Below are 21,970 nucleotides of genomic sequence, written 5' to 3' on the forward strand. Positions count from 1 at the left end.
GTGGAGAATGGAGTGACAGAGAAACGCGGAGGGTGGGGGGTGGGGGGGAGACTGTTGAGGGAGGGGGGAGGGGGGACACAGAGGGAGGAAGAAGCGGCGGCGGCGGCTCCTCTTTGCAGAGGGGGAAAACTCCGAGGGATAAGAGCAGGAATAATGCGGTAGGCAAGGCGGGCTGCTCGCTCCCGGCTCCCGGCTCCGGCAGCAGCAGCGGCAGCCCGAGCAGCGGCAGCAGCAGCGGCAGCACCTCCAGCAGCTGACAGCCCCGCCGGCAGGCTCTCTCGCTGACCGCCGACTGTCAATGGAGCTGGAAAACATCGTGGCCAACACGGTCTTGCTGAAAGCCAGGGAAGGTAAGAGGCAGGGCGGGTGCGTGCCTGGCGTATTCGCCGCGGGCCGGGGTGCGGGTGTCGGGCGGCGTGTAGGCTGGGGCTGTGCGTGTGCAGGATGCCCGCAGTGAGTTGGTCGCGAGCAGGACATCTCGGAGAGCTGCTCTGCAGACGCTTCAGGGGTCTTGCCCTTGGGCTCAGATAATCTGGATTTATGTAGAGAAGGAGAAACGTCGAGGTTGCAGGGATTAGGATGCTAAAATCTCTTAGTTTCCGGCTCTAACCTTACAGACCGTGCCATCTCGGCAGCTGTTGAAAGGTCAGTTGGAAAAGCATTCATTCAGGAAGAGATGGGCAAACATGCAAACAAAATAGCTTTTCGAGTCGGCCCGGGATGGTTCTGTGAGTGTGAATTGGTGTGTGTGTTGGGGCGGGTGTGTGTGTGTGGGGGGGGTGGGGGGGTGGAATTAGCAGAAGCCAAGTCTTTGCTTGCGCAGGCTGAGTTGATATAGGCTATTGCTGGAAACCATCCGCTGGGAATGTTTCTTAGGGAAATCCCGTCGTGTGGAAGGAAGCCTTTTAAAGGCAAAGTAAGATGTTAAGGAATTAGCCCGTTCATAGAATTACGGGAGATATGGCTGTACAAATCACCTAGAGAATAATTCAGAATTTCAGAGTTGGGTTTTTCCCTTTGGTGATGGGAGGAAGAGATAACTGAATTGTCTGATCTGGGTTCAGTTAAGAAAAGAAAGGTAAGTGTGCTGGGTGCTTACGTGCGTTTTGGGTGCAAATTATTAGATTTCCTGCATTTAGCTGGCAGGAAATATCGTCTAAACGAAGTGGGTAAGAGCCTAAGTCAAAGCTGTAAACACACATTTTGACTCTTCCTTGAGATGAAAAGAGAGAGAGAGAGAGAGAGAGAGAAAGAAAGAAAGAAAGAAAGAAAGAAAGAAAAGAAAAAGTGGCCCAGAAACTTAGATGCTTCCCTAAAATGATTCCGTGCAAACATACATATTTAGGAACACCTGGAATTTATGTAACATCTCTTTTGCCAAGATTTGAGCTCTGGCGTGCAGCCGTTTTACAAAAAGGGGAAGTGGTTTTTCCCTTTCATGGGAGGAGGCTTTGACACCCAAGGTAGAAGGGAGCCTAAGTAAGGTCTTGACTTCAGAGGGCTACTCAGGGAGGAGTCCACGAAAATGCCTTACCTCCTTAATATTTTCATTCACCCACTTTGATGAATGAAGGAAGAATTTTTGGCCAGCAATAAAACGATTCATGTTTAGCCAGCTAGTTCCATCACCTTGTGGCTCTGTACACGCTCTGCGGGTTGGTGATGCACAGCCTAGTAACTCAACCCAGCGTTCACGTCGTAATTTCGTCGTCACTTGTCGCTCTAAAGCAACCGCTTGGAAGGTTTGCTTTGAAAACCCCAGCAGAGTTTAAAATATGCAGGTCCGTACCCCCTCCCTTGCTCAGCTTTGGTGTGAACAGATTTGTAGGAGTGGCTGTTATTTGGGGACTTCAGGTTTCTAAGGTTCCTAAGCTTCTTTCTTTCTACCTAACCTGCCATTTTAGCGAACTGGATCAAGGTGGGGACGAGTGGGCTCTCTCCCGGACTGGGCTGTGCGTCCAGGAGGGGAAGACGCGGAGGAAACAGCCCACCCCCTCAAGATCACAGCCTTTCAACCGCCACCTAGTGGTGGGACATGGTTGTACATCTTAGGGCTTGGGGGCTGGGAAAGTTTTCCACCCTCCCTCCATTCTGAAATTATTTCTTGGGAAATCACTGGATATGATGGTGCTGGAGGCTTTGCAAGTTTAACTGGTTACTCCTCTAAGGAGGAATTCTGTTCCTTAGATTCGCTGCTCTACACGTTCGTTCGCCTGGGGCATGCGTTTTTCTTCGCTCAGCATTTGGTTGCATCTTTTAAAAATGCTTTGCTTGGAGTTGGCAAAGTGTTATCAATTTTCTCTCCCAAATTGGTCTCTCTAGGTTTTGTCTTTTTTTTTTTTTTTTTTCACCGCCTGATATTTTTGTTTGGCAGGTTAACAAATTGGTTTTTTCAGAACTTTAGGGACGAGAACTGCTGGCTGGAAGCTCCTATGGAATGACCGAATTACAGTGATTAAAAGTGCTGGAGAATGTGCCTTTCACTTCCTTTACCTTTGAAAGTCTTTTCAATTTCTCTTGGAGAGTTTAGGAGTTGTCTCCTGGTGAGAAAATAGCTCTGGACGATGCCTTTGAAATGGAGAGGGCCTTGTCTGTAAGGAAAGGGAGAGACTGACACATGAATGAGAAAAATTAATCACTGACATGGAAACTTCATTTTTTAAATTTGTGTTTCTCCCTGTCTTCCTTTCTTATGTTTAAAGAGAATTCCTGATTTTATGTGCTTCCACTTTCTTCTTATTGGGTCTTTATTAAAGATTTGAGCACCTATATTCTAGTTAGTGTGGAAGGTTTTAGAAATAAAAGCAACTTATTTTTCTCTTCTCTGTTGTCATATTCTTGAAGTCATTCTTTTAAATTAAGGAATTCCCCCCAAAAATCGTATTATCCAGATATTTGGAAATGAAAATTTCAGTTTAGTGAAACATCTAACATAAAATTTATAGTATCCTTAATAATCTGAGTTGTTTAGAATGTTTACAAGCCCTTCTTACTTGAAGGCTCTTATGAAAGGTCACAGATGAGAAATATAACGGGCGTATGTGAAATTTAATTTACTTCACTTAACAAAATACACTGTAAACAATTTAAAATGTGGCTTTCAAGTAAAAGTCACATTTGTCCCAAACAATAGAGAAACAGGCCTTGAAGAAAGACAGACGCACTTTGCAAATGCTGTAAAGGAAATTGTACTTGTCCATGTTGGTGGGTAATTCTGGGGCCTATCTTTCATTATTGTTATGCATTCTTAAAGGCAGATGGCTTCTTAGTTCACTGTAAATTCAGATTCTTACCATAATAAAATATATATAAAGGGAAAACATGAATATCTCAATAAAGTAGAAAATCTGTAAGTGGATTTGAGTAAAATGAGTCATTATAAGTAATTATAAAACATAGCAAACAAATCATACCTTTGTGAAAGTTGTTTTGAAATAAGAAAAGATAGATCTGGATAATCTAGGTTCAGAATTTTAAACCACCCAAATGTATCTTGTGGGCTATTTGTCCTGGTCTCATAAGAAAACATTGACTTGATTACTCTTAGGAACTTTAGGTTACTCTCCTAAAAATTAAGGAAAAAAAAGTTAAGAAAAAAAAGAAGTTGAGACTAAATTCATGCCAATTTATGGAAATGAGCTTAGTGATTAAGCATTTAATGAAAAGAGACCCAGACTATCTATTTACATTTTAGAATCTCAGAAAATTGGCAAGCAAACTGGTGTCGAAATAATAGTGAGAAAGAGTGTTTGCAGTGTCTTTTGTGTGTCTCTTTTTGGTTTTATTGTTGCAGTAGAGGTTTTTATATTTTTCTCATATTCTAGATCTCTTGCCTCACTCTTGAGTGAACCACGGTGAGAAGCAATTTTGCAAGGGCTCACCTTTCTTCACAGGCCAGCCATCGCCATATCTGATCAATAAAGATGACAGAGGGCGTATTGATCACATTTTCCTGAGCATGATCCCAGCAGGAACCCAGAAGTCAGAAAAGTGATGACTTTGCCATTGGTCACAATTGCCGAGAAGCAGAATATATAGGAACTTTTCTCTCAGCTAACTCTGTGGCTTGTTGGCCTGGATCTTCCCGATGATCAAGGTTAGGGGCCTGGGAAAAGGTGAAGTTCTGTGCAGGCAGAGGCTAGGGATGGTGGGAGGAGGGAGGAATCTACATCCAGCCGGTGAGGGGCAGGCTCTGCCAGGACCTACTCAGTATTCCACTGCAGGGCTGAAAGCCCCTGCTCTCTTCCCTCTTTCCCTTGTACCCCTAGTTCTTGAGGATGAAACTGACACGTCAGTATATTTTGTTATTAGAACACTGGAATGTCTCTGCAGCTTACAGCCTCTTAACTGCCACCGGCAGGCAGCATACTTCTTCCTCCCTGGGGCTTCTTCCTTCAATCTAGCTGTGCAGGAGAGCAGTGGGTGTTCACCCCCAGCGGGAAGCTGCCTGGCCTATTAAGTACAATGCCGTTAAATGAAACTGCCTTTTATTTTTCCTAAGTTTCTTTTCAGTACTGACGACGTTGAGATAGAGAAACCAAGAGCAATGTTTTCAGAAGGCCTTGCTCTCTTACAGAAAGATTTCAAGTGATGATTTTAATTAATCCAGCGGCCTGTTTTAAAAATCATCAGATTAATGCCCACAAGACTGTTATCTTTCAGTAGCTTAGCTGCTGCTTATCAGATTCTAAACTCCAAAGTGCCCAAACTAATCCTTGTTTAAATGATGTCTTCGGAAGCTGTAACTCTTGTAGTGACTTGAAAATGATAGCCTTTGGATCTGGGGTGAAGATTTCAGTAATGTTTAAGGGGATTCAGGAAAGAGCCCAATATACGACCAAATCCACCTCTCCCAAGGGCTATTCAACCCATACCTGAGCACTTCCAGTCTTCTTGGGAAACCATCCAGGACTGTGGGCAATATTTATTTTTATTTTATTTTATTTTATTTTTTAAAATTTTTCAGTAGGCTCCACGCCCAGCAGGCAGCCCAAAGTGGGGCTTGAAACCATGACCCTGAGATCAAGGTGTGAGCTGAGATCAAGAGTCCAATGCTTAACCGACTGAGCCACCCAGGCGCCCCTATGGGAAATATTTAAAGCTCATGTTTGTTGCCAAGATATTTGTGGCTCAAGGTAAAGCATTATAATATCTAGACATTTTTTGAAATAAAAACAGTCTTATGGTTACAAAAGGATATTACCACAGTCGACAATGCAACTGAGCAGAAACTTGAGAGCACCATAGACAGTGACCACAAACAGGTGACCCCATAGAAAAGGAAATTAGGAGGAGTGCCTGGGGGGCTCAGTCAGTTAAGCGTCAGACTCTTGGTTTCTGCTCAGGTCATGATCCCAGGGCCCTGGGATCAAGCCCCGCATTGGGCTCCCTGGTCAGTGGGGAGTCTGTTTCTCCCTCTCCCTCTTCCCCTTGCTCAGACTCTCTTATTTATTGAAATAAATAAAATCTTTAAAAAAATAAAATAAAAATAAAAAGAAGGCAGTTACCTCCGGGCTAGACCATACCATCCCCCTCCGCAGTTTCTCATTTAGAGAAAACCATTCTTAAATTGTCTTCTGGGGATTCTTACAGGGTGAAATCATTCATTCACTCATTCATTCAACATCTCATTGTTGAAGGGCCCTGTGGGAGGATGTCAGCCTTACAGAGATGCTGCTGGAGGTGGGTGGGCAGATGGAATTGGGCCTATCATCATCATCATCATCATCATCATCATCATCATCATCATCTCAGGCTTTTAAACTGGTAAATCAGATATGAGTAGAACTAAATTTTTTCCCCCCAAAATCTGAAGTTGACGGTGGTGTGACCTGCATAGCTGGGTCACCGTATTGACTTTCCTGTTCCTAGAACTTGGAAAATAGCTCGAGGGACCAAAAGGTCATACTTGAGGGATAAGCCTGCAATGTGGTAGACGACTGCTAATTTTCCAAGACATTGTGTTTTTATGAAGGTCAGCTTCTACAAATGGAAAACACTAAAAACAAGGGCAAGGGGACCATTTGGTTGAGAAATGACGAGATCTAAGAGGAGAGCTGGTGTGTGGGGGTGGGTGTCCTCCAGGTGGAACTTTGGAGGTCTTTCGAGGGCGGTGGCCTGGGTGGGGTTGATGGGCTGCAGTTCTGGAGTGAAGATGATGGAGGCCGCCTTCCTTTCTGGCTTTGTGTTGGGATTGGTTTGAGCATGTCCTGTGATGCAGCCTGTCACCTGGAATGACCTGGAAGGGTTAAAGGTGTCTAGTCCTCTAAATTGGTGTGCTGTCCATCGTGGTAGCTACTAGCTACATGTGCTATTTATATTTTAATGAATTAAAATAAAAAATTCAGTTCCTTAGGCTAACCACATTTCCAGTGCTCAGTAGCCACATGTGGCTAGTGGCTACCCTGTCGGACGGCACAGATATACGACATTCCCAGCATTGTAGAAAGTTCATTTGGACATAGCTGCTCTAGAGTTCTACACATTCATTTGAAGAAGAGGGTGATAACCCCCTAACTTCTGACATGAAAACTGGGGGGGGAGGGGGAGGTAAAGGAGGGGAAGAGGGAGAAATGGGGAGGGTATGGAGAAGAGAGAGGGAAAGAGACATAGGCAGGGAGGGGAGCTGGGGGGTGGGGGGTTAGGACTAAGTCACTTTGGAGACAAATTTAGTTCAGGGACCTTCATAGATATTGGTGGTGGTGGTGAGCCAGTCATATTTTTTCTTTTTTTCATATCTTGTTGGGAAGTTTGCCTAGATTGAGCAACTGACTTTCCTGATTCAAATTAAGTGTGTATTATAGATATAGACAGAGCCTTGTGTAAACTCCTGATGTGAGGATATTTTAAAACAGTCTTTTTATTAAGAAAAAACCAGTATGTGTACAGTAAATCCACGGAAGGAAGGAAAAAAACAAAAACAACCCAACTCTTTCTATGGACTTCAGGAAGGTTTTAAAATGAGGGTGAAAACAGGTAAAACAATTTTATGGCTTTCCGTTTCTTCTGAACAGGACAGTTTGAAATAAAATCATGAAGAAAGACACCAAAAACACACCATCTTTGTATCCACTTTAAAATGATTACTCCTTAAAAACTGTTTCCTGTGACATTTGAAAGATTTTTAAGGATAACCCAGTTAGAGCACACTTAGAAAGTGGAATAATCATTTGAAACAATAAAACAGTTAGTTGCTGTTTTTCCCAGTCTGAAGCAAGGAACTCTATTTGAAGTTGTGCCAGAGAGTCAACTGGTAACATCCTCCTGACAGAAGTCAGTAATAAATTAGGCTAATTTCCATAGGGCCTGCCTGGTCTCTAGGAATTTGTAATCTGTGGAGTGTCAATCTTTTTTTTTTTTTAAAGGCAACAATGAAATGAACCTCAAAGGACAACTTCCGGGGAATGTGCAGAAAGCAAAAGAAACTGAGATAAACAGATAAAGATGATTCCCGGGTTGTAAAGTGGTGGAGGCCCAGGGGGCAGCCACTGCCTTGGCTGCCCTGAGCCTTCTCAGTTGGTCTACCGGTCTGGTCTCCACTTGCCAGAAGAGATTACTCTGGTTTCACAGATAGGGAGACGGAGATAAAAGGAAGTCACTTGAACTGTGGACTTTCCTGGAGCAACCCTCCAAAGTCCTTTAATGTTCCGAAAGAAATCTTTCCCCTCCCATGTAACAGAAGCCAAAAAACAAACCTATTGCTCAGGGCAGTATGGTTTCTAAATGTAAATGCCCATGAGGTTGCAATTATGGAAGAGAAAGAGGGTCTCTATCACATTTCCTGGGAAAGGGGTATAATGGGAATATAATTGTCCTCACAGATCCTGATTTCAGGTCAATGCCAATTTGAGAGCCATTGGTCCCAGTAATTCTTACTAGGTTGTGAGTGACTACCGATAGGTGAATCCTCATGTTAGGTGTTTCCATTTTATTTATTTTTTATTTTTTATTTTTTTTAAGGTTTTATTTATTTATTTGACAGAGAGAGACATAGTGAGAGAGGGAACACAAACAGGGTGGGTGGGAGAGGGAGAAGCAGGCCTCCTGTGGAGCGGGGAGCCCCATGCGGGGCTCAATCCCAGGACTCTGGGATCATGACCCGAGCCGAAGGCAGACACTTAACGACTGAGCCATCTAGGCGCCCCAGGTGTTTCCATTTGAAAGTAGAACTGTTGGGGTGCCTAGGTGGTTTAGTCGGTTAAGTGTCTGCCTTTGGCTCAGGTCATGATTCCTGGGTTCTGGGATCAAGCCCTGCGTTGGGCTCCCTGCTCAGCAAGGAGTCTGCTTCTCCCTCTCCCTCTGCTCCTCCCCTGCACTTGTACTCGTGCTCTTTCTCAAATAAATAAATAAATAAAATCTTAAAAAAAAGTAGCACTGTTTATCAATTCAAATGAATCTGTGATTGAGGAGGGGGGAATATATGCATGCACGCATGGTGGCTCTGATCCTTTCTGGAGCCCCATTACTGGTATTCTCCTTCTATCTGCAGCCTCTCCCCCATCCCCCACACATACCAACACATCAAAAGAGAAGGTCAGCCTCTTGGCATCTCCTCCTGGCAGGGCTCTGAGAGAATCTTGAGAAGCCACAGAATTGCCCCTGAGGGACAAGGCATTAAACCAGATGGGTGGTGGTGGGGACATGTCATTGGGGGCAGGCTACTCCCTTTCCTTGGCAGAGCCAATAGATGGGCACTGGGCAGGCCAGTACCTGCTGGCATCGACTTAGCACGTGCAGGTCGCCTCTGCCCCACGCCTCCCTTCCTTGGATGCTTGCTCCCCCCTAGGAGACCCTTGCCCTGAAGGACCTCTGCCTGATGGTACCTTAGGTGTGTGCTCAGATCGCTGCAGTTTTCTTTACTGAATTAAAAAGAATCAGGCTAGGGTGGGAGAGGTGGGGGGCACCCACCAGACTGATTCCTCTGCCAGATTGCAGGGCGTCCCCCATCCATCCCAGAGACAGTGTGTGAAGCAGCACTTTCCCCCCAGAAAATCTTCTCAGCATTAACCCCTTTCCATTTTTCAGTGGTAAGGTTATAAATGTTTGCATTTAGAAGCCATATTAACCTGTGTGTGTGTGTGTGTGTGTGTGTGTGTGTGTGTGTGTGTGTGTGTGTTGCATTAATTTAGCAGCTTTACTTTTCAGGGATCTTTGTCAGCTGAGAGAGTCTCTTCTTGGGGGTCTCTGTCAAGCTTGAGGTGCTGGAGAGAAGGCAGCATGATGTCATGGCCTGGTAATGAGGGGGCAGGAACTCAAGCCTCTGATCTGCCCCTGCAGAGAAGGTGAACCTCTGAACTTAACCACTTCAGGAAGAGAAGAGGGGTGAAGGACAGAGTTACCCAACTACTGGCTAGAGAGAACCCAGCCAGTGTAATTGGTCTGCCTATCTGATAAAAGGTCTTGTGAAACCTCATTTGAAAATGGAATTCCATCTTGGCAAAGGTTTTACACCACTTGTGAAATGAAAACAAGCTGGAGGGGTCAACAAATGGCCTAGGAAAAACAGCTTTGTAATGGCTGATGCAGAAATGTGCTGGGCTTCATCTTAATGTTGTCTGTTAATGCATTCAGGAAGAGCTTGTGGGGATGTTCAGATAACATCTGTGAAAAGGAACTCCAAGCTCTAGGAAAACTAGGGGGTGGGGTGGGGACAAAGAATTGAGCCCCAGATTTGCCTGGCAAAGGATGTCTCAAGATCCAACTTTTCTCAAGCCTCGGTGCTGCTGAGCCTCTAAGTCACAGATTAGGGAGGGTGTCTGTCAGAGGCGTGTGTGCTTGGTGTGTTCAAGAAATGCTCAACTGATGCTGTAGCTAAGTTACATGGAGGAGAGGGGGAGAGCAGAGAAAGTTAAGATCTTCAAGAAATGGCCTTGATGTCACAGTAGATGGTAAATTAGGAAATGATTCAATGTGGTTAAGAAAGATTAACTAAGGGTATAGGGCAAATTGGAAAATGTTTCCCAAATGTTTGTCTTAACTGTGAAAAATGTCTGGCAAACTCCCCCACCCCCACCCCTAATTTGGAAGTGGTTTGTTTTACTTGTTTTGGAAGAAATAAATATTTGCATTAGACCAAAACATTTGGGGCAAACAGTTCTCCCAAATTCTGAGGCTCTGTGTGGGTTGGAGGAGATGTCTCATGCCGGTAACATCATACCTTTTTTGGCTAAATCGAAGGCACCTTAGGACACAATCTTCACATGTTTTTCACATCACGACTAGAATGAGGCTGAGCAAATGGAAAGAAAATAGGAAGCCAGTGATCCTTCCAGACCTAGGAAAGGCTGTTGGCTTGCCATGAGAAGGATGCGATCGTTCTAGAAAAATAGCTTTTTTGCTTATGGGCAAAGAGACTGGATCCAATTAAGACAAGGAAAATGTATGTTAACTTGGAGAAGAAAAAATTTCTAAACAGTCAATTCTCTAATTCTCTCTGAAGAGGAAGAAGCCAGCGTGACGGGGCTTTATGGATGATGCCAAACCTTGTGATATATAATAATTAGCAACCACTGGTTATTTTGCCACACACTCATTCTGCAGACCACTAACCATTGCTTGGGATGGAATGCACCGAGCCTAGATATTTGCCCCAGATGTCTTCCCATCAGTAGTATCCAATTAGAGGGATTTTTTAAAATTAAAGCTTAATTCTCTATAACATATAACAGAATATAAATTAAAGAAGGACAAACCTGGTTTCCTCAGTGGTTCCACGGGTTACAAAGGTGTGGGTTAGTTTCCGGGTATGCTTCAAGTCTACTTCTCAGCTTACATTTTGGTAACTGCTGGGTGGCTGATGGTTTTATATCAGGGTGCCTGGTATTCTCACTCGTCTTTTTGGCAGCTTGAAAACATCTCAGGAATGCACGTGAGGGGGTCAAGGATTTGAGAGTCAGGTTCTTCTTGGGCAAGCGTTTAGAAGTGAACCTGGGTCTGCTCCTAATTCCATTCACCCAGGGTGTGGGCCCTTGTGCTCTGAATATCTGCCTTCAATAGGAGAGCTTGGGGAGGGGGGTGCCTGGGTGTCTCAGTTGTTAGGCATCTGCCTTTGGCTCAGGTCATGATCTCGGGGGGCCTGCTTCTCCCCTTCCCACTCCCCCTGCTTGTGTTCTCTGTCTCCCTGTGTCTCTCTCTGTCAAATAAATGAATAAAATCTTAAAACAAAAAAAAAAAAATAGAGCTTAGGGGCTCCATGGAAGCAAAATTCGGATGGGACTAGCCCTGAATTGGCTTCTGCATCTTGCCCAGTGTCATAAATCCAGCATTTAGTGCATACTTACTGTGTACTTGGCACCGTGGCAGGTTCTGACAGGAGGAAAGGGTGAACAGTGGAGTCTCTCCCATTTTTCTAGAAGTATCACTTAAAAATGATCAAGTCCTTTGTGCCCGTTGTTTTAGTTGATCTTTGTAATCCTGTGAGTATGTTTTATTCTCCCCCATTCTTGTAGATGAAGAATTGGAGGCTCAGAGGGGTGAATGACTTACCATAGAGTACTCTGCTAGTTCCAGAGCCTGGACCCCGCACCAAGCCCCGTCTCCATGCCTGACACTCTTTCTGCTCTGTCATGGCTGCTGCCCTCCACAGCTTTACCAGCTATTGGGAACATCAGTACTGACATACGGGAGACATTTGAAAAAGAATCGAGTATGCAGCTGTGATTCACAACTAAATAGGAGTCATTCTATCTAATTTTTAAGACTAAAAGAATTTTCCCCAGTCTACCTCTCTGCTAAAGAAAATTCAACAGCAGTGCAAAACAGCAAGAAGAAAGCCAAAACCTCTCTCCTCCCCGGTGTCCTGGCTGCCAGTCCTACCCGTCAGAGAAAGTTACCGTCTGCATTTAGGGGTCATTTTTCCAGACCTCTGTGTCTGCATGTGTGAGCATACTCGTCCATTTGACAAAAATGGCAGACCGTGTACATGCTGTTCTGCAACTGTTTTTAGGCAACAATATGTTGTAGGGCTTCCCCATATCTATGTTTCTAGTTTCCCATGAGATGGATGGGTGTTGGGAAAAAATTGTGAAGCACTTTGGAAACCGAGCAAAATGCTGGGTGTCTTCTAGCATAACCCTAGGGGTTACCCGGTTCCAAAGGGGTCTGTGTTTCTCATTTGTCTTGGCCTGGTTTAATCGTGTGTTTAACCAAGCACCCATAGTGGGCCATTTAGGTTTTACAATTTATTTATTTGTTTATTTATTTTTATTAAGTAGGCTTCATGCCCAGCGCAGAGCCCAATGCAGGCCTCGAACTCATGACCCTGAGATTAAGACCTGAGCTGAGATCAAGAGTCAGACGCTCAACTCACTAAGCCACCCCAGGCACCCTAGGTTTTACAGTTTTTAAATATATTGTAAACAGTGTAGGAATATCCTATACATTGTGTAACGTCTTGATACACTTATTTAAAGATTTAGGTGTTTGTTTGTTTTTTTCCTATGGTTGTGTCTGCCTAATAGCGTTTCTCCACCCTCTTCCCCACACTCTGCTTTGGGAAGAATCGTAATAATTTCTAAAGTGGAGTTAAATGGCCCTAGGGATGTACAAATACATTTTCTTATGGAAAGGAGCGTGATACACAGGAGGACCTGTGATAAGACGGTTTTGAAACCTTTGGGATGTAACACCCCTCACCTCTGAGACCGCAGCCCTCTTTTCTGTGTTATTCAAAGTTTGGATTAGGGAAATCAAGTTTAGTCAAAGACTTTCCTTGGCAATGACAACGTCATTGCCCCCGGGTTTTGCATTTGTGGACCGGGCAGGGAACACAGACTCAGATAACAAGCCCACAGCTTTGTAAAACTGGCCTGGTATTTATCTCCTTTGATCATCACCGCAACCTAGACTTGGCCAGTGCTTCTTCATCTTTTTCTTTCGGTTTGAGAAAAAAAGAAATCTAGTTCAGAGAGGTGAAGTGATTTTCCAAGGGTGCACAGCAAGGACCTGCTTCTCCCCCTTCTCCTCTGGTGCTAACCCAGTGCATCTGTTCCCGTCTCTGTGGACTTGCCTGTCTGGTCGCGCATTGCACAACTTCAGGGAAGTACCACTTAGCTCACGGAGGTGGTAGATTTGTAAATGTATCTTGGAGTAGGAGGCATGCTCTTTCCTAATTCCCTCAGAGGTGCTGCCTGTGCTCCTGGTGGGAGTCCCCCCCAATCTCTCGCACACCTGTCTTTCATCTGGTACGGCATTCTCTTCTGTGGAATTCTGTGGGTTCTTCCTCCAGTAGCTACTTTGATTGAAGGTTTGCATGTGATTTACCTAGGCGAGGGTTCTAAGAGTCCCACCTTGCGAATCAAAAGCACAAATAAAAATAGTCTAATACAAAAACAAGTCACTGGCCCTGCCTCCCCTCTGTGTCTCCCTCCAAGAGAAGCTTGGCATGAGGGCAGCGTCCAAAGCTTTGGGTCTTCAATAGTTTTGTAACCATTGGAGGGGAGGGTGGCATCTCCTTCCTGGAGGTATCTGTAGATGTGTTGGCTCATGACTCCAGGGCTCACTGCTGCCTGGGAGCAGCGGAGTGGATCAAACTGAGAAAGGCTGCCCGTTAATTGGATGATTAGTCTGAACATGGCCATGGACTCACTGTCCTCTCCGTGAGCTCCTTTCTTCCGTGGAGGTCTGAGGACCAAAGGAAGCCCACGCAGAGTGGTGCCAGAGCCGAGGCAGCCTCTAATGGAGGACCGGTCCCTGGGCCTGGACTGTCCTCTGAGGTGGCTCGGCAGCTCTGATGCTGATTCTCAGACTGCATTTGTTACCAGGGCGACAAAGTACCACAACATGGGCAGCTTAGAACCATAGAAATTGATTGTCTCACAGTTCTGGGGGCCAGAAGTCAAAATCAAGTTGTGGGCAGGCCACACTCCCTCTGGAGGTGCTAGGGAAGGATCTGTTCCAGGCCTCTCTCCTTGCTTCTGGGAGCTCCAGGTATTCCTTGGCTTAGAGATGTCTGTCTTCTCCTAATCTCTCTTCACACGGTCTTCCCTCTCCACCTGCCTGCCCCTGTGTCCAAATTTCCCCTTTTATAAAGACACCAGTCAAACTGGATTAGGGCTCAGCCTAATGACCTCATCTTATTTTTTTTTTTTTTTTTTTTTAAAGATTTTATTTATTTATTTGAGAGAGAGAGAATGAGATAAAGAGCACGAGAGGGAAGAGGGTCAGAGGGAGAAGCAGACTCCCTGCTGAGCAGGGAGCCCGACGTGGGACTCGATCCCGGGACCCCAGGATCATGACCCGAGCCGAAGGCAGTCGCTTAACCAACTGAGCCACCCAGGCGCCCCTCATCTTATTTTTTAATTTTCAAAGATTTTATTTATTTATTTGACAGAGAGAGAGAGACAGCGAGAGGGGGAACACAAGCAGGGGGAGTGGGAGAGGGAGAAGCAGGCCCCCCACCAGCAGGGAGCCTGATGTGGGGCTCAATCCCAGGACCCTGGGATCATGACCCCAGCCAAAGGCAGACACTTAACGACTGAGCCACCCAGGTGCCCCTAATGACCTCATTTTAACTTCAATTTTTTTTAATTGAAGTGTAGTTGACATACAATATTATATTAGTTTCAGGTGTACAACATAGTAATTCAACCTTTATGTACATTAGAAACTGACCTCATTTTAACTTAATCACCTCTGTAAAGACCCTACTTCCAAATAAGGTCACATTCTGAGGTTAGGGTTTCAACATCTTTTTTTGGCGGGGGAGGGGGTGGCGGGGGGAGGTGGACACAATTCAAACCCTAAGAAAAAACCCTACCCATGATCTGAATCAGAAGCTAATGGGCAGTACCTAGGAATTTGTATTTTAAAAATTCCCGAGGATCAACCAGGCATGGGAACCAAAGCTCGAAGATTTTTTGAGTCTCTCCCCAGATGGTGTTGAGCCTCTACTCCAACCCGGCTCTCCAAATAGGGCTCTCTGCACCTTCACTGGGAGCTGGTTCCCGTCCTCCGCTCAAATCTTTCTAGGGTTGGGGAACTCATACTCTCTCTCAAGCAGCCCCTCCTATTTTGAACTGCTGAAGTAAGAAAAATATTTATTAGATAGGCTTCTTGCTTTACCCACTAACTTGCAACCTCCCTGAGAATTTGCTGGTGCATTTTTCTTTACTTGTATCTCCCTGGGCCTCACCAAATGCTGATGGTAAACCTAAATCTGCAGTCAAGCCCAGGTACGCCTGGTCCATTAGGTCCTGGGTCTGCTCTTTGGAGACATCTGGAATACATGCACCACACTTGGCTGGGGGGGAGGGGGAGGAGTCCTTTTCCCCACCCCCCCAGTGCAAGAAATGTGTTTTGTTTTTAAGATTTTATTTGTGAGAGAGAGACAGCGAGAGAGAGTGAGAGAGAGCATGAGCAGGGGGAGAGGGAGAAGCAGGCTCCCTGCCAAGCATGGAGCCAGATGCACGGCTTGATCCCAGGACCCCCGGATCATGACCTGAACCGAAGGCAGATGCTTAACCAACTGAGCCACCCAGGCGCCCCAAAAGGTGTTTTATTATAGCATGGGGACAGGACCTGTGGGCAGAAAGAGTGGCTGGGGCCCTTCTAATATTAGAAGATAACTGTGCTTCCCACTGTAAAATTGAAACCAGAACCCCAGGCTCTGGACTCCCCGCTCGGTGCTTTCCTTGCACATCATGTTCAAGGAACCGACACTTTCAGCCTAGAATCAGAATCTGTTAGCAGCCAGGCAGATTGTGTTGCTCACATCTGGCAAAGCTCAAGGACATAGCCATTTAATAACTTCCCGAAGTGGGGTCAAGACACCCACTTTCTTTCTTTTCAAGGTAATATTGGTATCTTCTCTTGCACTTAAGTGTCCTGAGCCAAGATGTTTCAATTCCCCTGAAAGCTCTGTTGATGCCTCTAATGAAGAGGTTGAAGGGGAAGAAGGTGCCACCATGTGCTGTGTGAGCTTTGGCACAGTGCTTGACCTCTCTGAGCCGTATAAACGTACACCTTGCCCAGGGGATTTCTGGAGCTCTATTCACCGTTGAGATCTGAGAATTTGCTGGTGCCTTTTCCACTGATGGTAATTCAACTGTGGGTACTTTATAATGAGATTTGATGTTAATTTGAAGAGCAGCCATTACACATTAAAGTGAAAATTACCCCAAGGAAAGAATTAGAGCTGGAAGGGGTTCCATGTGTAATACAAACAAACAGGAAAAAAACCCACCATGGCTAATTTAACTGATGCCTGCAATCTAAGAAAGGCAAATGCATGATTCTAGTATTTTCTTTAGTGGATTATAGAAAAGAAAATTAAATCAAAAGTCAAAAATAAACAGTTTGATTGCTCTTCACTGTATTATCTTAATAAACAGTCTTCCTGGAAAGTTTAAAAATACACAGCGCTCTGTCTGGCCAAAGAAAACAATAAGTAAATATTGTTGAGAAAATGTGAGAAATTTCCATCTAGGCACAAGTGACAGCAACATTGTCATGTGGACTTGGAGACATCCCACAAAGAGTTAGAGGTTGATAAGCATTACCTACGTTTCAAGGCTTGTGGTTGGGGACACTGTCATCACCCACAGGGTTAGAATGGGAGTGGACACTGCTGAGCGTTCTTGTAGGCTCCGGGCAAATCCTGACCCACTTCATTTGCCCACAACGTTTGGTCTAGAAGTCTGCCTTATCTTGACTGGCCAGACCTATTTCGCAGTCTAGGGGGATGCTGAGAAGATTGGTGGTTCTCTTTCGCTTAGGTTTTCTATGACTGTAAGTGGCAAAAGGTGGGTTGGTGATTTGGTAATTTGTCTGAGGTCACAAAGCCAGTAACTTAGCTTCTCAGTATCTTTGTTATCATCACATGGGGATAATGCCCTCATCATTACAGAGACCCAGTGAAGAATACAAATAAAAGAGAATGTCCAGATACAGACCCAAGTGTACGTAAAAATTTAGTTTATAGTAATGGAAACATTTCAAATAAAAGGGGAAAGAATGGCTTACTCAGGAAATGGTGTTGAGATAAGTGGCTAATGAATCACTGGGGAAGACATAACATTGGATTCCTATCTTAAGCTAACTAAACAAATTACAGATGCATTGAAGATTTAGATTTGTAAAAAAATGAAACTATAAGCATTCTAGAAGAAAGTATAGGTGAATATTTCGTATAGTTTTGAGGCACAATCATAAAAAAAAGCCTAACATAGTTGACAATGCAAAAAAAAAACCAACTCTGACAAAAGAGGTCATAACAAAAATTGAGTTGAGTGACAACCTGGGAAAATAGGCTTAATCTGTAAGATACTCTCATAGAAATCAATCAAAAGGAGGACATGTCCAGTGGAGAAATGTCCAAAGACCATGAAGAGGTATTTCACAAAAGAAAGAATAGCTAGAAAAGAAGCTATATTAATTAAGCAGGAGTCTTGGTTGCAAATGACAGGAATCCATTTTGAACTATTATAGGCAAATGAGAACTCATCTGGGTGGAAACTGGGGTATCTTGTATGTCAAAGAAGGGTGGGAAGTACAGGGACCCAGATGGCCTCAGAACCCCTGTAACCCTGAACTTGAACACTTATTAGCGCTCTCTATCTCTCTCATCTGCCTCTTGATCTACCAGCCTCCTCTTTTCTCACTACTTTCTCCATATGTTGGGGGAACATGTCATGGTTTCACATTTTACAGCTTGCACCAGTAGACAGAGACTGGTCTTTTCCTCCCCAATTCTGATTTGAAAATCTAAGGAATGACTCCAGTTGACCTGTCTTGTGTTGGTGGATCACTCTGGAACAATTCATGTAGATTGCAGGCATCAATTCTTCTTAGATTCTTAGACTGAAGCCCATAGGGGTGAAATTGTAACAATGTGGTGGCTCTGGATACAGCTAGAGAGGATGGGGTAGTAAGTGGAGAGGTAGTTTCTAGGGGGAGAAGAGAGGCATTATATAGGGATTCACTACACATGAAAAGATGCTCAACCCACCAGTAAAGCGAATCTTGTGTATTTGCAGAATCTTAGAATGGCAAAAATGTAACACATTGATAAGGAAGTGTGGGTAGATAGGTTCTTTCAAACATTACACTCCCTTTGCTGATAGGAGTGCAAATTGATGTCTTTCTCAAGGAGTCTGACAATATATACATCAAAAGGCTTAAAATTATGTAACCTTTGACCTTGAAATTCCAATTCTAGGATTTCATCTTAAGAAACACAGTGCACAGGGGCACCTGGGTGGCTCAGATGGTTAAGCATCTGCCTTCGGCTCAGGTCATGATCCCAGAGTCCTGGGATCGAGTCCCGCATAGGGCTCCCTGCTCCTTGGGAGCCTGCTTCTCCCTCTGCCTCTCTCTCTCTCTCTCTCTCTCATGAATAAATAAAATCTTTAAAAAAGAAAGAAAGAAACACAGTGCACAAATGGTATACAGAGTGTTATAAATGGTAGAGTGTATTTATAACAGAAAATGGAAACAATTTCAGTGACCATTGGTAGAGGATTGATAATATGAATTTTGGCATATTTAAATAATGGACTCCTATGTAGACATTAAGAATTATGGAGCTCTATTCTTATTGACCTGGAGAAATGATCATGACACAGTGAATGGAGGTTGGGATAACCTGGATTTTGTATAGTGAGCCTGCAATATATAAGTGGAAAAACAAGATATTTTCATTTGGAGAAGGGGAGATGGCAATTAGTGCCTTGTAAATGTAAGTTTGCTTGCTGGGATCATAAAGAAATAAAATCTTTTTAAAAAACAAAGCATATTAGGCCCTCTGGATCTCACCAAGGGTTGTCCTACTTAGCATTTCACCGTGGGAAGTCATAAGATTACTCCAGCCATCTTGTTTAAATGATTCTTGAAATTTCTCCTTGGGCCCATTTGTTGACCGACTGCCTTGAGTGAATCTGTAATAAATACCTTAGTACAGGGTGCCTGGGTGGCTCGGTTGGTTAAGCGACTGCCTTCGGCTCAGGTCATGATCCTGGAGTCCCGGGATCGAGTCCCACATCGGGCTCCCTGCTCGGCGGGGAGTCTGCTTCTCCCTCGGACCCTCCCCCCTCTCATGTGCTCTCTCTCTCTCTCATTCTTTCTCTCAAATAAATAAAATCTTTAAAAAAAAATACCTTAGTACATCTAGCACACTTTTTTGACTCTGCTAAGTGGTGACACATCTTTCTCTTTCAAGTATGAATTTGATTTTGGGGAAAAGCCTATGTTCCTTTATTGTCAGGTTTGGTGCATAAAGCAGGTAGCCCCCCCTGGGTGACAATTTTGGAGGTGGGGTCTGGGGCAAGAATGAAGAATGGAACCTTTCCAGTGCCCTGGCCAGGGTTTATCTGAAATCCCCCAGGCACTGTATGTTCGCTTTAATGGTAACCACTGTCATTTGCTTCTTTATCCCCACGTAACCGTTTGTGGGAGGTGAGCATTTTGATTCTTATATGACAAGCTGGGCAGTTGGTAAAGAGAGAGACACTGTGACTGTCTGGAATCCTGCAGCCAGGGATGTGCTCAGTGGGTACTGGATTTCTGTCAGCCCTATCTGGTGAACTAATGACTAACGAGCAGGAATACTTTGGGATGCACAAAATCGAAGTCCCGCTTCACGGATATGATTCAAGCACCTCCTGGATGTATGACACTAGTCGGGGTGCTTCTGCAGTGTAAAGATGAAAGAGACTGCTCTTCCCTTTCAGGAGTTCTAGTTTCAGGAGATCTAGTTGGGCAAGGACAGGTACATGGCTAACTACATTACAAGGTAGAATCTAAGTATAAAGACAGTCATGATGGGGAGAGATCACTTAAAGCATCATGGAGAGGTGGCATTTGGGCTGGGCCATGAAGGCTGGTGACTGTGGGTGTGAAGCCACCATTAAAAAGGCCCCCCCCCCCCCCCGGTGCCAAGTCTGTGAAGGGGGCTTTATAGATGTGTATTTTTCATTATAATCTGGTAAGTTAGGTATCCATGTCATTCGCACATGACCAACCCACAGAGGCTAAAGTGCTTGTCCAGGGTGGAGAGGCAGGTAAGCGTTGGAGCTTGGATCTGACCCTAAAACCAGTGTGCTGGGAATTCCATCGCATGAGGTTACCACGTGGAGCGTGGTGAAGACAGAGGCTCCTGGGAGTGCGGAGGGCAGAGCCGAACAGTGGTGACGGGGGGTGGGGAAGTGGGGGGGTGGAGAGGACTGGAACAAGGTGGTTGTTTGCCTGGAGCATGGACTAGCTGTAGGGGAGCATGGACCAGGAAGGCTGGACCAGCATATGGGAAAGCCAGGCTGAGATGTTGGGAGTTAACGTTTTTAGGCAGAACAGAGCCACTGAGAGTTTTTGAGCAGAGGAGGCTGATACTGGCTGAGCTGGAAGACACGGAATCTGGCAGCAAAGGCTGTGAAGCCAAATGGGCAGTGGTTCTGAGAAGTATGTGGTCCTGCAAAAAAGAGGTGTGAGGTGGCTGGGAGTGGCTTTGGGGAGGCTGATTCTACCGAAGCTGGCACCTGATGGGACGTGAAGATGTGTGGAAGGACAGAACTATTAAGTTTGAACCCAGGTGACGCTGTAGAGCAGCTGGGAGATGCTGCTCGCTCCGGGAAAAGATGCAGGCGTGCTTTGGGTCTCACGGAGCGGAGGGATGGCCACCGTCGTGCCGTGGAGGCTGGAGAGAACCTTCTGGCTGGAGGCGAAGGCACAGCAGCAGCTTAGAAGAACTCGGGAGCGGATGGCTTTGTTTTTTCCCTGCCCAGCAGCCTCTTCTTCTAACAGCGCCACCCTTTTTGCTTTGGGGCACCACCCTCTTCTGTATTCAGTCCACAAGATTAGGTGGGGATGACTTCTCATTTGCTCCATGGGTGAGCGTGGGACCCAGCCCTGGCCAGTCAGAGCCCTGCTTTCTTTGACTCCCCCTCCATGGGTTCAGGGTTGAGGATGCGATTCACGGTCCAGAAAGGGCTGCCCTCTGCCAAGCTGGTAGAAGGGAAGCCTGGAGCTACTGATGGCTGTTGCCTGAGAATAAAGGCAGAGAGAGAGACTAACTGATTCCTCATCATATTGTTTGATGTTTGGTCTCCCGCTATCCTAGGTGTGAGATGTACCACCCTGGGCTTCCCGTTTGGGTGCGCCAGTATTTTTTTTTTTTTTTTAAAGATTTTATTTATTTATTCGACAGATAGAGAGGGAGCACAAGGAGGCAGAGTGGCAGGCAGAGGGAGAGGGAGAAGCAGGCTCTCCACTGAGCAGGGAGCCGGATGTGGAGCTCGATCCCAGGACCCCGGGATCATGACCTGAGCTGTAGGCAGCCACTTAACCGACTGAGCCACCCAGGCGCCCCGGGGTGTGCCAGTAATTTGACACTTACCAGTCAAAGGGTCCTGGCTCACTCAGGATTAGAAACCATGTCTTTAGGGGATACCTGCCTTAAAGGGCCCAAGAAGGCAGGCCTGGATGGGTGGGATGTGGATCAAGAGAAGGTGCCCTCAGTCAAGGAAGTCTGGAGAGCATTTATCCCAGGCTTTGCCTGAGCACAGGGGCAAGTGCCTTTGACGTTTGCCATAAACAATACAATCCCCAGCCTGGTTGCCTTTGTGGGACTCTAACTGTAGAAAAAAAAAATCAGGAAACAAGTAAACAAACATACTGGTCACCATGGAAATGTAAACCCAAGGTGTTAGGAACAATAGCTGTGTGTGAGTCCGGAAGTGGATGCTGTCTCCACAGTTGGTTTGATCCCAGATCTGTTTCCCTGTGGGAGCCCAGACATATCCATAAACTCGTTATATAGACAGCTTCCCCTAGAGAGGGAAACACCTCCGATAAGCCTTGGTTTCATGATCATTAAAATGGCTATAAACTTAATATGGTGCTTGTGCATACCAGGGCTCTCCTCACAGCTGCTCTCTGAGGTAGAGACTAGTTTTATCCCAGTCCCACAGACAAGAAAAATGGAGAGAGAGTCCTTGCCCAAAGTGCAGATATTAATGGAAAAGGCGAGACTTGCACCCAGGCC

General features: G+C 45.3%; 1 protein-coding gene across 9 annotated transcripts in view; it reads left to right on the plus strand.

The window, feature by feature from the left end:
* The first annotated feature begins 51 nt into the window (after window positions 1–51).
* Window positions 52–21,970, plus strand: part of GRK5 (G protein-coupled receptor kinase 5) — a 207,499-nt gene continuing 185,580 nt past the window's right edge. For 5 of the 9 annotated variants that reach the window (XR_003518608.1, XR_003518609.1, XM_027587046.1 and 2 more), the window contains exon 1: window positions 52–350. Coding sequence is in view for 7 of the 9 variants with exons in the window: in XM_027587046.1 (XP_027442847.1) it covers window positions 299–350 (52 nt within the window). In the remaining 2 variants the exon portion in view is untranslated. The remainder of the gene's footprint in view (window positions 351–21,970) is intronic. The other 4 variants (XM_027587055.2, XM_027587086.2, XM_027587068.2 and 1 more) reach the window with 2 other exon arrangements.

This window comes from Zalophus californianus, chromosome 15 (assembly GCF_009762305.2).
Source record: "Zalophus californianus isolate mZalCal1 chromosome 15, mZalCal1.pri.v2, whole genome shotgun sequence".
Lineage (NCBI taxonomy): Eukaryota > Metazoa > Chordata > Mammalia > Carnivora > Otariidae > Zalophus > Zalophus californianus.